The 13535-nt window shown below is 40.5% G+C and overlaps 2 protein-coding genes across 2 annotated transcripts; both read left to right on the top strand.

Moving 5' to 3' along the window:
* The first annotated feature begins 5759 nt into the window (after positions 1 to 5759).
* Positions 5760 to 6758, top strand: LOC124260625 (pyroglutamylated RF-amide peptide receptor-like). Its single transcript, XM_046694945.1, has one exon. The coding sequence runs from the start codon at positions 5760 to 5762 to the stop codon at positions 6756 to 6758; it is 999 nt and encodes a 332-aa protein (XP_046550901.1).
* Positions 6759 to 9582: 2824 nt separating this feature from the next.
* On the top strand, positions 9583 to 12041 carry LOC124260635 (pyroglutamylated RF-amide peptide receptor-like). The gene is made up of 2 exons (XM_046694961.1): positions 9583 to 9951; positions 10857 to 12041. The coding sequence occupies exon 2, from the start codon at positions 10859 to 10861 to the stop codon at positions 11855 to 11857; it is 999 nt and encodes a 332-aa protein (XP_046550917.1). The 5' UTR covers positions 9583 to 9951; positions 10857 to 10858; the 3' UTR covers positions 11858 to 12041.
* Positions 12042 to 13535: the final 1494 nt, after the last annotated feature.

The raw sequence follows: 13535 nt of genomic DNA, 5'->3' as shown, positions 1-13535 counted from the left end.
TTCGAAAGAATGCCTGTCAAGCGTTGCCTCCCTTGCTATTCACATGATCGTGGGTTGAACCCCAGATCTGCCTTGGCTTCAAGTCTTCAATTGTTGGCAATCGTATGGGTGTTGAACATCTATGACTGGCCACAAGTATGACTCACAACTAAACATGCTAAACATGCCATTTGTTGTTTACTTTTACGTTTTATGTATTTGTCTACTGCAAGATACCATTTGCTTTAGAACATATGCTCTACAATCTATACAGTTTGAACATGGTCTTCTATCTTTTTGCTTACACATATATGAGATGAATATTGCACTGCCCACTGTCCCCCACTTTGTATTGTTTGTACTGTTTACAAGTCAAGATAATGGGGGTTGATATATGCCAGTATCGAATGGCAGTTGGGCTATTTGCATCTACTCTTTACGTTAGAAACCGACGCCGTTTTGACAAGTTCTTGTGCTTTTGTATAGTTCTATACTTATGTCTAGGGGTTCGTTACTTTTTAACAATATCAATCCTCCTGCTATGCTCTGGGAATATCCACCCACACCCGGGACCTTTGTTCACTATCGTGCATTTGAACGTGAGGAGTTTAAAGGATAAGGTTGACTTAATAGTTGCAGAATATGGTAATAATGATATCATTTGTTTATGCGAAACTTGGTTACACCCTGACATCTCAAACGACGAAATTATGATACCGGGTTTCCATCCACCGATTCGTAAAGATAGGCCTACAAGGGGAGGAGGGGTAGCAGTATACGTAAAAGATAATCTGTTTTTCACTTATGTTGCCGATCTTGATCTTCCAAACTTAGAGGCGGTATGGATTGAAGTGATTGCAAACAATAATAAACTGCTGATTGGTACATTCTATAGAGCGGACCTCAGGAACTATTACTGGGATTTAATTGATGAATCATTCGCGAAAGCTGCGGATAAGAACACTAAAATGATTGTTGTAGGTGACTTTAACGCTAACATACTCAACAGACGCAATGACAAAATTGAATACTTACAATTGTTCTACAACCTAACACAACTTGTTGTTGAACCTACACGCGTAACAGATACCACAACTTCCTTGCTTGATCTTATCTTTACTTCTGCTTATAGCATTGTACATGAATCAGGTGTTCTCCCTCCAATATGCAGTGATCATAGTCCAGTATTTGTCTCCCTCAAGTTTGGAAAGCCACGTAAGGAATCTTATAAGCGAATTATATACGATTATATCCACGCAGATTATGATGGCTTGAGTGATTGCATTGCTGCTACTGATTGGGGAAATATTACTGACCACAGTGATATTGATACATCTGTTTCACTATTTACTTCAAAATTATTACATTTGATAGATCAGTACATACCCCATAAAGAGATTGTTGTTAGACCGGGGGATTGCTCTTGGATGAATGGCCACTTGCGTAAGCTAATGAGGAAAAGAAATCGTATGCATAAAAACGCTAAAAAGAGAAATTTACCGGTAGATTGGGAGCGCTTCAGAGTAGCACGAAACAAAGTCAACTCCGAAGTTAGGAAAGCTAAACGCGCGTATGATATGAAACTAGATGATAGTATTAATTCTGAATGTGGTTCTAAATCATGGTGGCGCCTAGTGAAAAAATATATACAGCACAATACAAATCCAAATAAACAGTCTCCTCCTATCTTGACTAACGGGAAGGTTCTTGATCACCCCAGTGATATTGCTGATGCATTTAATGATTACTTTACTCAACAAGCCCAAGTTGAAGAACCTGAGAAGGAAACTTGCAGTTTACATGAGCCTGCAAATAAACTTAATGAGTTGCTCTTGTCCAAAAAGAGGTGCACGACATTTTATTAAACTTAAATACTACTAAAGCTAAAGGTCCAGATAATATTGGCAACATGCTTTTAAAAAATTAGCTGTATCTCTGTGCGCTCCCATTACTACGTTGTTCAATTTATCCCTACGTCTTTCCTGTTTTCCTTGTCAATGGAAACAATCTATTGTTGTTCAATTTATAAAAGGGTAGCGTTCATGATTGCAATAATTATAGACCAGTTGCCTTGACATGTTCTCTTTCTAAGGTATTTGAAAATGTGTATTTAAGCATGTTTATAATTTTTTCTTGGATAATGATATTATAACCACCTCACAATCGGGATTCAAACCTGGAGATTCAACTGTTTATCAGTTAACTGAATTATACCATGTGATTTCCAAAGCCTTGGATGATGGAAAGGAAGTTCGTGCTATATTCTGCGATATTAGCAAAGCATTTGATCGTGTTTGGCACGAGGGTTTACTAGCAAAATTAAAGTCAACAGGGATAAGCGGTTATCTTTTGGATTGGTTTGGGAGCTACCTTAGTAATAGGAAACAAGCCGTAGTAATTAATGGCTACATGTCAAATTATAGACCTGTTCTAGCTGGAGTTCCTCAGGGTTCAGTTTTAGGACCTCTGTTATTCCTCGTTTATATCAATGACTTGACTCACGGGATAACAAGTAATATTAAACTTTTGGTGGATGATACTTCCTTATATGTAATTATTGAAGACCCTGAATTCTCAACCGCTATACTGAATAGTGACTTAGAACGTATAACAGACTGGGCTGATAAATGGCAAGTGAAATTTAGTCCTACCAAAACTGAAGCCATGCTATTTTCGACTAAAATTAATTCTAGTCCTAAATTACCTCTTCGAATGAATGATGTTCTTATACCTGAAGTAAGTGATCATAAACACCTAGGGCTGGTTCTTCAGGAAGATGGAAAGTGGCACAAACATATTGATTATCTTGTCCGTAAAGTGAGCCCACTAATTAATTGCTTGCGTAGTCTAAAATACAGGTTAAATCGAAGAACGCTTGAAATTATGTACAAATCTTTTATCTTACCCATATTTGACTACTGCGATAACATTTGGGATAATTGTAACAAAGAACAAGTAAAAATGCTAGAAAACCTACACTTGGATGCTCTTCGAACAATATGTGGAGCAGTACGAGGAACTAGTCACGAAAAGCTTTACAGGGAAACGGGTTATTGCTCATTGTCTGACAGGCGACATTATCATAAATTATGTATATATTACAAAATGGTCAATGGGCTGACTCCTAAATACCTATCATTATGGGTCCCACCTAGTATCTCCAGCATAACAGGATATGACCTTCGTAACTCCAACGACTTCCAGACAAATGCTGGGCGCTTATCCCAGTATAACCGATCTTTCCTGCTTTCTGTTGTTAAAGCATGGAATGCACTTGATATCAATATCAGAAATGTAGATTCCCTATCTAGGTTCAAACAATTGATTTCCACAGATATTCAGATTTCTTCAAATTTTATATACATTGCTAGTTATGGCCAGCGACAATACCAAGTGATCCTATCCAGAATTAGGCTAGGTTGTAGTGATTTAAAAGCACACTTATTTGACAGATTCCTGATTGATGATCCCACTTGTCCATGTGGCCATAACAGAGAAGATGCTATCCATTTTTTTCTGTCATGTCCCCGCTATGCCCAGTTTAGACCCGACAAATACTTTGTCCTTAACCACCTCAGCATATATACCATACTTCACGGCAATGACGACTTATCTCCTCTAGACAATGAAAACCTAATAAAATCCGTACAGAATTATATAACTGAAACTAACCGCTTTACGGAATTCAAGTAACAACCTATAAACATAAAATGCACTTGGTATCTTGTTCTTTATTTTCCTTTCTTTATTTTTATTTTGTTTTGATTCATTCATTAATGTTCTATTGTCTGCTCCATAGAATTAAGTCACGGTAATAATGAATTATATGCGGAGAAGCATTGACATAGGCCATATGGCCTGTTTACTGATCCTATTTCCATTTTCTTATGTTGTGTACTCTGAAAAATGTAAACATTATTGGAAATAAAATACTGTTTAAATCAAGTATGACTCACCATTATAGACAAATTGCGTTCACGGTGGTGTGGACCTTGTCTTTGCATGGCATCTAATTAGTATTTGGAGCACAGGCGGACAGAAACCATGAATGGATTAAATTTGCATTAGTCGTAATGAAGTTCCAGTTCTACTCCCTGATTCATCAGGCGACAGTCTAGGGGATAGGGCGTTTGCCCTGGAAGGTCGATCAACATAAACACCATTCACCCCAACAATCTGTTTTAAACATTTCAAGCAACTAAGGCGGGGACATTTCAACCACGCTCCATCACCCATTCCGGTTTTGCTGAGTGGAGCGGCGCGGAGAGAAGGAACTGGTCGCCAGAGCGAAGAAGGCATCGCCTGGGTTTGTGGAGAGTGACAAGGTCCTTGAGATAAGAACAGAAATTGTCGTCACAGATACAGTTATGGGTGAGATGGTAAATCTTGAAGCTGATGCGTTGCATTTTGAATTCTCTCTAGTTTTGACATGAGTGAGGCTGAGATGTTAAACAGAGGGCGTCGGAGTAGTCAAGTGCGAGAGTTTGCATCATGAGTTTAGTTATTATTGTGTCTAGAAGATATCGTACACTACCGAGAACAAAACATGTACACACCTGTACACACCTGTACATGATTTGGTCTCGTCGCTCTATGGATGAAATAAGGCAGACTCGCCATTTAAGTTTATCTCGCACATATTCAGGACTTGGAAGATACACACTGAGCTGTAGTTTCACATGAAACCACGCGTATGTACGCGGAAGGTGACGTGAAAGGAAATCAAATATTCATGAGTAAATACAACAGGGATAAGGTAGCCCCCTTGCGCCTATATCATTGTGGACACACTGGACCAAAGTAGTCGTTGAAGACACCTTCATCCGAGTTTTGAAGGTACTGTAGGCTTGAACAACGTGATTTCTACTTTCAACAAAGGTAGGTAATTACTAGTCTTGTTTTTATTTAGATTACGTTTGTGGAATGTGATAGCAGTTGAATTAGTTAAGTTGTTTCTTCAAGTTGTGTGTTGTACGTGCGTCTTTCGTTTTTGTTTGCTTGTTCGTTTTTGTAACGCCACACTCAGCGCTATTCCACCTATATCACGGCGATCTGTAAATAATTGAGTCTGGACCAGACAATCCTGTGATCAAGATCATGACCATTGATGTACGCAATTGGGATACGATGACATGTGTCAACCAAGTCAGCGAACCTGACCACCTAATCACGTTAGTCGCCTTTTACGACAAGCCTGGGTTGCTGAAGACCAATTCATGTTTGTATGTGCATGCAGCCTATACAGGCCAACGAGTCAGTTACGGATATTTTCCTCTATAATAAACAGAATATATCAACATATGGATCTTTGGTTTAGACTTAGATTTCGAAAGCGTAAAGGTATTGTGAAATGAGCCATCCAGAGCCTTATATCTACGAAAAAAAGTAACTGTACGTCGTAAAGTGTTGCTATTAGTGGGTTTCATTACACAGCCTTACACCACAGAGAGACGACCAGGTCACGTCAAAGGCATTGGGGTTTTATAAGTTTCCTCTTTCGCCTCATTGTCAACCCGAAACCGTGAGAATTGATCTTCAGTAACCCATGCTTGTCACAAGAGGCGACTAACAGGATCGGGTGGTCAGGCTCGATGACTTCCTTGACACATGTCATCGGTTCCCAATTGCACAGATCAATGTCCATGCTGTTGATCACTGGATTATTTGGTTCAGACTCGATTATTTACAGACCACCGCCATATAGCTGGAATATTGTGCGGCGTGAAACTAAACTTACTCACCTATCAACCCGTACGATTCACTTTTCTTTCATTTCAGAAATGTCCAATTCATCTTGTGAGGAAACGGGACATGTCAGTGGTCCCAACTTCATCCAGCTTTATCCCTCCATCGTCTTCTTCTGTGTGCTGCTGTTGGTTGTGGGGATCCCAGGGAACGGCCTAATCCTCTACATCTACACCAAGAAGATCAACATCCCTATCATCAGCTTCTTCATCAAGGTCCTCGCTATCCTCAACCTTGTCTGCACGTCGTGTCTGCTACCGGCGCTTGTGCTATTCAAGAGTAACATAAAAGAGGAACTTTTCTGCAAATGGTTTGCCGTTGGGCAGCATGTCTTTCTTATCAACACTGGCGTGATTTACGTCACAATCGCTATTCAGAGATACAGGAAAATGTGTACAGTTAATCAGTCTCAGATAAATGCATCCACGGCCAAGAAGATATTATTGGGATGTGTCCTGTTTTCTGTGACGACGTGTTTCCCGCATATGTTTCTGCTGCGAGTAACCAGGGCAAACGTAAAATTCCGTTGCGTGTCACAAGTTCCCTACTGTGGATATGAACAAACCTATCTCTACACCCATATATACATTACGTGGATGTTGCTTGAACTGTGTGTTGTCGTTGTAACACTGGTCGTTCTGTACTCGTTAATAGGAAAGCACATAGCAGCCCACAAACGTCAAATGTCAAGGTACCCTGTGTCAGAGGGTCAAGGTCATACAAAGCTGTCGAATCCCACTGGCATGTTCTTCACACTGACAATGATATTCCTCCTGAGTGTTGCTCCAAGGATTGGGATGGCTATATATACACGCCAAACCATTACCAATGCTACCTACCCGCAATCAGTTCATCATCTGAGGGATGTGATCATCATGCTGCCCTTCATCAACTGTGTGTCCAACCCGTTCGTCTATGTATTCACATCAAAGGTGTTCCGGATGCATGTTGTTTCTCTGTTTTGTGCTGAAAGAAGGATAGAGTCTACGTCACCACCGTCGATAACCATCCGGACACAAGAATCTGTTTTGTAGGATACCGAAGAGATTTCTAGAAGAGCACAATAAGTTGCGGACACATGCCACGTCACACCGAAACTCGACGGCCTAGGAGGGACATGTTGAGGGGCGAGTTCACTTTGAGGAGGCACAGATGAAGCAGTACATGAAGCAGCTTCAAGAGGAGGAGATCAGCATCACCTGAAGCAGTTTTAGAAAAAAAAGAAACTTTTTCGTAAAGAATGAGGTGTTCATTTGCAAATTGGAAACGGACCACGAAATGGCGAAGTTAACTTCCGCGAGCCTATTGATTTGCCCCCTTCAATTTATTTAACCATTATGTGGTCATCTTTTGCAAAACAAAAAATGTAAAATCTCACCGTCAGAAAATAATCAGTCTCAATTTTTCCGCTGAGCGTAAAATGCCAAATAACAGTGATAAACGATCACTGACAATCTCTTTAGACACCCGGTGTTCTCAAAATGGATGTTAACAATCACCCACCCTCTCAGTCCCTCCAGATACTCAGTGTTGTCCACAGCGAGTTGTCAAACAGGATGACGCGACCAACGTCAAAATTTCGTAGAATATGAGTACAAATAATGACTGCAACTTTCACCTATGCTGAACAAAAATAGTTAGGGATATATGTAAATTTTGAAATTATGAATTATGATCTATTTATTCATTGACACACTGACAAAATATCAATCATAAAAATACCAATATCCCTAACTTATTTTGTCCAGTATATATAGTTCGGTTCATAATTATTGAGAATTTTTCATGTCAGTTTGAACTCCTAGGTTTTTTCATGAGCTCCACTGATGATGAAATTCTGCTATTAGTCCAAGGGAGGCAACTCTTCTTGTCTTTCTAGACATGTCAGATTAGAGTTACCTCCCCTGAAATTTAAGCAGAAGACATTTTCCAAAACAATGTCCAAAATGGCTGCTGATGAGAAAAGAAGGTTGATTTTAGATTTGTACATTGAGGTATCACAGATGTCCATACACTGTCAGAAAGAGCTGACACTCCTCTATCAGCTGTGTACAGGGTTAAGAAGAATATTGAGAGTGGAACTGGAATTGAGCACAAGAAAGGGGCAGGGAGGCCCAGAAAATTGGAATTTGGAGATCGGGTCAGACTTGGTATTTTGGCTTCAACTAAGAAAAGAGCAAGTATATCCAACATCAGGTATGAGATGCTAAATAGAGGCTCACCTGGTGTTTCTAAATCCACTATCAGACGAACTGTGGGTTCAAATCCTGGATAGTTTTAACCTGATAAAGTAATAGAATCTGTAGTTTACTGAGGCAGTGTAATCCCAAAAATAACATGTTTCATTTGAACACTTTCTATATAGCATTGTGTATTCACAACTCTTACATCCACCCGCACCAAGGATGTTGTACCAATCTGAGAACAGACAAACAGCCCATAGTCGTCTCATGTTATAAGCATGTTATTCTACATGTAAGGTGACATTAACTATAGTAATATCCCATTAGATCATTATGAAATACCTGATTATATGTGTTGCTAGCTCGCAAAACAGCACATGCCTGTAAATAATTCACCGAAAAGTGAGTGTATGAGGAATAATCAGTCACTACAAGTATTTTGAGAAAACCACTGTTTCATTCATGCTACAGCTAGCTTACTAGTGCTCGTTCTACTGATGAAAATATTGATGTTCTTGTAGTTATGGTCAATAATATATCTCGAGATTACTTGATTCTTTTATTGTGATGTGTTATGAAAAAAATCCCATACATCTTACTGTTGGTAGATCATAATGACCAAAAGAGCGGATTTATGAGGATGTTATACAACAAAAAATAGCAATATCAATAAATTATGAAACAAACATGTTTTCTTTTATGTATTACATTGATATATATTTTTGCAAGTAATGTTTCACGTGTCACTCGTGCCAGTTTCACAACCATGCAGTCACTGAAAGCAAACAATGTATACTATTCACACTTTGCTTAGGATCAAATCACTGATTCAACAGAAACTATAGTGTGGGGTCAAATTTGTTTTTTTAATATCTAAGCCTATTGTAAGCATGGATCCATGTTTTCAGTATGTCACTGCATCTTGTGGATCCCCTACCTGCTATTGCCAGGTGTTGTGTACTTGTCAATGACCGGTGCCATGATTTGCAAAATGGTTGGTTGGTGCCATGAAAACAATTCTATGGTTACTCATGTATCAAGTGCATACGGTTAGCTTAAAGTGTCTGTTTTCCTAAAGATGTGTTACCATATCATTATTTATCCAGTTTTAAATGGATACAATTTCAAATCATAAATCTACGTTTAAGTAAAGTTTGTGATCCTTAGCAAAGCGTGAGTAGTATACATTGTATGTCACTTTGTGACCAGCCTAGTGTTGTAGTGCAACTACCTGTGAACTGTTCAGGCCCTGGGGTATCCAAGTGGTTAAATTGTTTTCACTCAAAGACCTGGATTCGTTTCACCACACGTGTACAATGTGGGAAGCTCCGGGGTGATATTTATGGAATATTGTCGAAAGAGGCGTAAAACTTCACTCACTCATTCACGCTGATGTATTCGAAAGAATGCCTGTCAAGTGTTGCCTCCCTTGCTATTCCCATGATTGTGGGTTTGAACCCCAGATCTGCCTTGGCTACAAGTCTTCAATTGTTGGCAATCGTATGGGATTTGAACATCTATGACTGGCCAGTGGCCACATATGTGACTCACCATTATAAACAAATTGCGTTCACGGCAGTGTTCGAAATAGCCACTGGCCCTCTCTAGTTTCGACATGAGTGAGGCTGTGATGTTAAACAGAGAGGGTTGGAGTAGTCAAGTGCGAGAGTTTGCATCATGAGTTTAGTTATGGTTGTGTCTAGAAGATATCGTACATTACCGAGAACAAAACCTGTACACACCTGTACACACCTGTAATGGATTTGGTCTCGTCGCTATATGGATGAAATAAGGCAGACTCGACGTTTAAGTTTATCTCGCACATATTCAGGACTTGAAGATATACCCTGAGCTGTAGTTTCACATGAAACCACACGTATGCACGCGGAAGGTGACGTGAAAGGAAATATTCATAAGTTCATAAGTAAATACAACGCCTATATCATTGTGGACACACTAGACCAGAGTAGTCGTTGAAGACACCTTCATCCGAGTTTTGAAGGTACTGTAGGCTTGAACAACGTGATTTCTACTTTCAACAAAGGTAGGTAATTACTTGTCTTGTTTTTATTTAGATTATGTTTGTGGAATGTGATAACAGTTGAATTGGTTGTTTCTTCAAGTTGTGGGTTGTACGTGCGTCTTTCGTTTTTGTTTGCTTGTTCGTTTTTGTAACGCCACACTCAGCACTATTCCACCTATATGACGGAGATCTGGCTGGACCAGACAATCCTGTGATCAACATCATGACCAATGATGTACGCAAGTGGGTTACGACCATCCTGGTTCCCGGGCCTCTCATTGGTTTGTATAGAGCAACCAATGAGATGCCCGGGAACCAGGATGGGTTACGACAAGCATTGGTTGCTGAAGACCAATTCATGTTTGTATGTGCATGCAGCCTATACAGGCCCACGAGTCAGTTACGGATGTTTTCCTCTATAATAAACAGAATATATCAACATATGGATCTTTGGTTTAGACTTAGATTTCGAAAGCGCAAAGGTTTTGTGAAATGAGCCATCCAGAGCCTTATATCTGCGAAAAAGTAACTGTACCTCGTAAAGTGTTGCTATTAGTGGGTTGGATTACACAGCTTTACACCACAGAGAGACGACCAGGTCACGTCAAAGGGGTTTTATAAGTTTCCTCTTTCGCCTCATTATCATCCCTATCAACCCGAAACCGTGAGAATTGATTTTCAGTAACCCATGCTTGTCATAAGAGGCGACTAACAGGATCGGGTGGTCAGGCTCGCTGACTTCCTTGACACATGCCATCGGTTCCCAATTGCGCAGATCGATGCTCATGCTGTTGATCACTGGATTATTTGGTTCAGACTCGATTATTTACAGACCACCGCCATATAGCCGGAATATTGCTGAGTGCGGCGTAAAACTTAGCTCACTCACCTATCAACCCGTACGATTCACTTTTCTTTCATTTCAGAAATGTCGAATTCAAATTGTGAGGAAACGGGACATGTCAGTGGTCCCAACTTCATCCAGCTTTATCCCTCCATCGTCTTCTTCTGTGTGCTGCTGTTGGTTGTGGGGATCCCAGGGAACGGCCTAATCCTCTACATCTACACCAAGAAGATCAACATCCCTATCATCAGCTTCTTCATCAAGGTCCTCGCTATCCTCAACCTTGTCTGCACGTCGTGTCTGCTACCGGCGCTTGTGCTATTCAAGAGTAACATAAAAGAGGAACTTTTCTGCAAATGGTTTGCTGTTGGGCAGCATGTCTTTCTTATCAACACTGGCGTGATTTACGTCACAATCGCTATTCAGAGATACAGGAAAATGTGTACAGTTAATCAGTCTCAGATAAATGCATCCACGGCCAAGAAGATATTATTGGGATGTGTCCTGTTTTCTGTGGCGACGTGTTTCCCGCATATGTTTCTGCTTGGAGTAACCAGGGCAAACGTAAAATTCCGTTGCGTGTCACAAGTTCCCTACTGTGGATTTGCACAAACCAATCTCTACACCCATATATACATTACGTGGATGTTGCTTGAACTGTGTGTTGTCGTTGTAACACTGGTCGTTCTGTACTCGTTAATAGGAAAGCACATAGCAGCCCACAAACGTCAAATGTCAAGGTACTCTGTGTCAGAGGGTCAAGGTCATACGAAGCTGTCGAATCCCACTGGCATGTTCTTCACACTGACAATGATATTCCTCCTGAGTGTTGCTCCAAGGATTGGGATGGCTATATATACACGCCAAACCATTACCAATGCTACCTACCCGCAATCAGTTCATCATCTGAGGGATGTGATGAACATGCTGCCCTTCATCAACTGTGTGTCCAACCCGTTCGTCTATGTATTCACATCAAAGGTGTTCCGGATGCATGCTGTTTCTCTGTTTTGTGCTGAAAGAAGGATGGAGTCTACGTCACCACCGTCGATAACCATCCGGACACAAGAATCTGTTTTGTAGGATACCGAAGAGATTTCTAGAAGAGCACAATAAGTTGCGGACACATGCCACGTCACACCGAAACTCGACGGCCTAGGAGGGACATGTTGAGGGGCGAGTTGACTTTGGGGAGGCACAGATGAAGCAGTACATGAAGCAGCTTCAAGAGGAGGAGATCAGCATCACCTGAAGCAGTTTTAGAAAAAAAAAAAGAAACTTTTTCGTAAAGAATGAGGTGTTCATTTGCAAATTGGAAACGGACCACGAAATGGCGAAGTTAACTTCCGCGAGCCTTTTGGTTTTCCCCCCTTCAATTTCTTTAACCGTTATGTGGTCATCCTTTGCAAAACAAAAAATATAAAATCTCAACGTCAGAAAATAATCAGTCTCAGTCCCTTCAGATACTCGGTGTTGTACACAGCGAGTTGGCAAACATGTGCGTCAAACAGAATGACGCGACCAACATCAAAATTTCGTAGAATATGTGGACAAACAATGACTGAACCTTTCAACTATACTAAACAAAAAATAGTTTGGGATATATGTAAAATATCCCAATATCCCTAACTTATTTTGTCCAGTATATATATACATGTATATCAATGGAGAATACAATAACTGTAGCATCTGTATACAAGATGCATTCTAGTGTCCTGAAGCGGGCGGTGTGGTAGCCTAGTGGTTAAAGCGTTTGCTCGTCACGCCCAAGACCCGGGTTCGATTCCCCACATGAGCACAATGTGTGAAGCCCATTTCTGGTGTCCCCCGCTGTGATATTGATGGAATATTGCTAAAAGAGGCGTAATACTAAACTCAGTCAGTCATTCTGAGTCAGGTTTGCATTAGCCACATGTAGAGAGTAACTTAGTTTTATATACACTGGTTGTGGACATGAGCTGTAAATCACCAACTCGGTGTTACATGCAGTTACTGGAAGGCGTACAACAAGGACTGGTCGGCTCGGCGTCAGTATGGTGTGTCTGAGTGGGGTATTCATGCTTAACTGCGGCATGGTACCTCAGTGAGCTAGCACTATTAAACCAGCTTAAGTCTGGGCTAGTACAAGAAGCCGCACATACACATACACACGCATCCACGTCGTCATATGAGCGAAATAATCTTAAGTACGACGTTAAGCCCCATTTCACCTCACCTCACTTCGAACATACGACCACTCATTAATTTTGTTCTCTGATTTTGTATCAATGCATTCCCGCAATTCTGTTTACAGGGATCACGGGAGGGTCTAAGGCCTCCATTCGCGGTGAGAGTAGAGCCCCTTAGGCGTGAAAGAAACCTACGATGGTGCGAACGTAGGTTTCGACACTGACCTTCATGTCACTAATGATCCCTGGAAACATTGTCCCTGTATGCTGTGGAATCACTTTCTCATAGACATGAAATATATCTACCCAGTTGATTTTAGGGTACTGAACATAGATGTTTATAATATATGCTTATTAGTTGTTGGAAACATAAATGTATCATATGTTGTTTTGGGCTTACATTGCGAGTATTTGTGGCTAGGTGATGAACATGTTTGTTTTAATCATGATAATGTTATCAGTATAACACTTCTAACTTCATCTTATTTGATCATGTAAGGTCAATACTTGGCTTCGCGTTTGGATCATGATATGAGATCGGGCAGTGTCTCTGCATAATTGTATTCTAATGTGGGAAGACATCCCTCAGGGTG

The sequence above is a fragment of the Haliotis rubra genome, unplaced genomic scaffold (assembly GCF_003918875.1).
Source record: "Haliotis rubra isolate DU_JTF1 unplaced genomic scaffold, ASM391887v1 Scf770, whole genome shotgun sequence".
NCBI classification, from domain to species: domain Eukaryota; kingdom Metazoa; phylum Mollusca; class Gastropoda; order Lepetellida; family Haliotidae; genus Haliotis; species Haliotis rubra.
The sequence above is the reverse complement of the archived record's forward strand: the minus strand, read 5'-3'. Positions and strand labels throughout refer to the sequence as shown.

Excerpts from the sequence above, each read along its gene's own strand:
- LOC124260635 (XM_046694961.1), top strand. The coding sequence starts at position 10,859 with ATGTCGAATTCAAATTGTGAGGAAACGGGACATGTCAGTGGTCCCAAC.
- LOC124260625 (XM_046694945.1), top strand. The coding sequence starts at position 5,760 with ATGTCCAATTCATCTTGTGAGGAAACGGGACATGTCAGTGGTCCCAAC.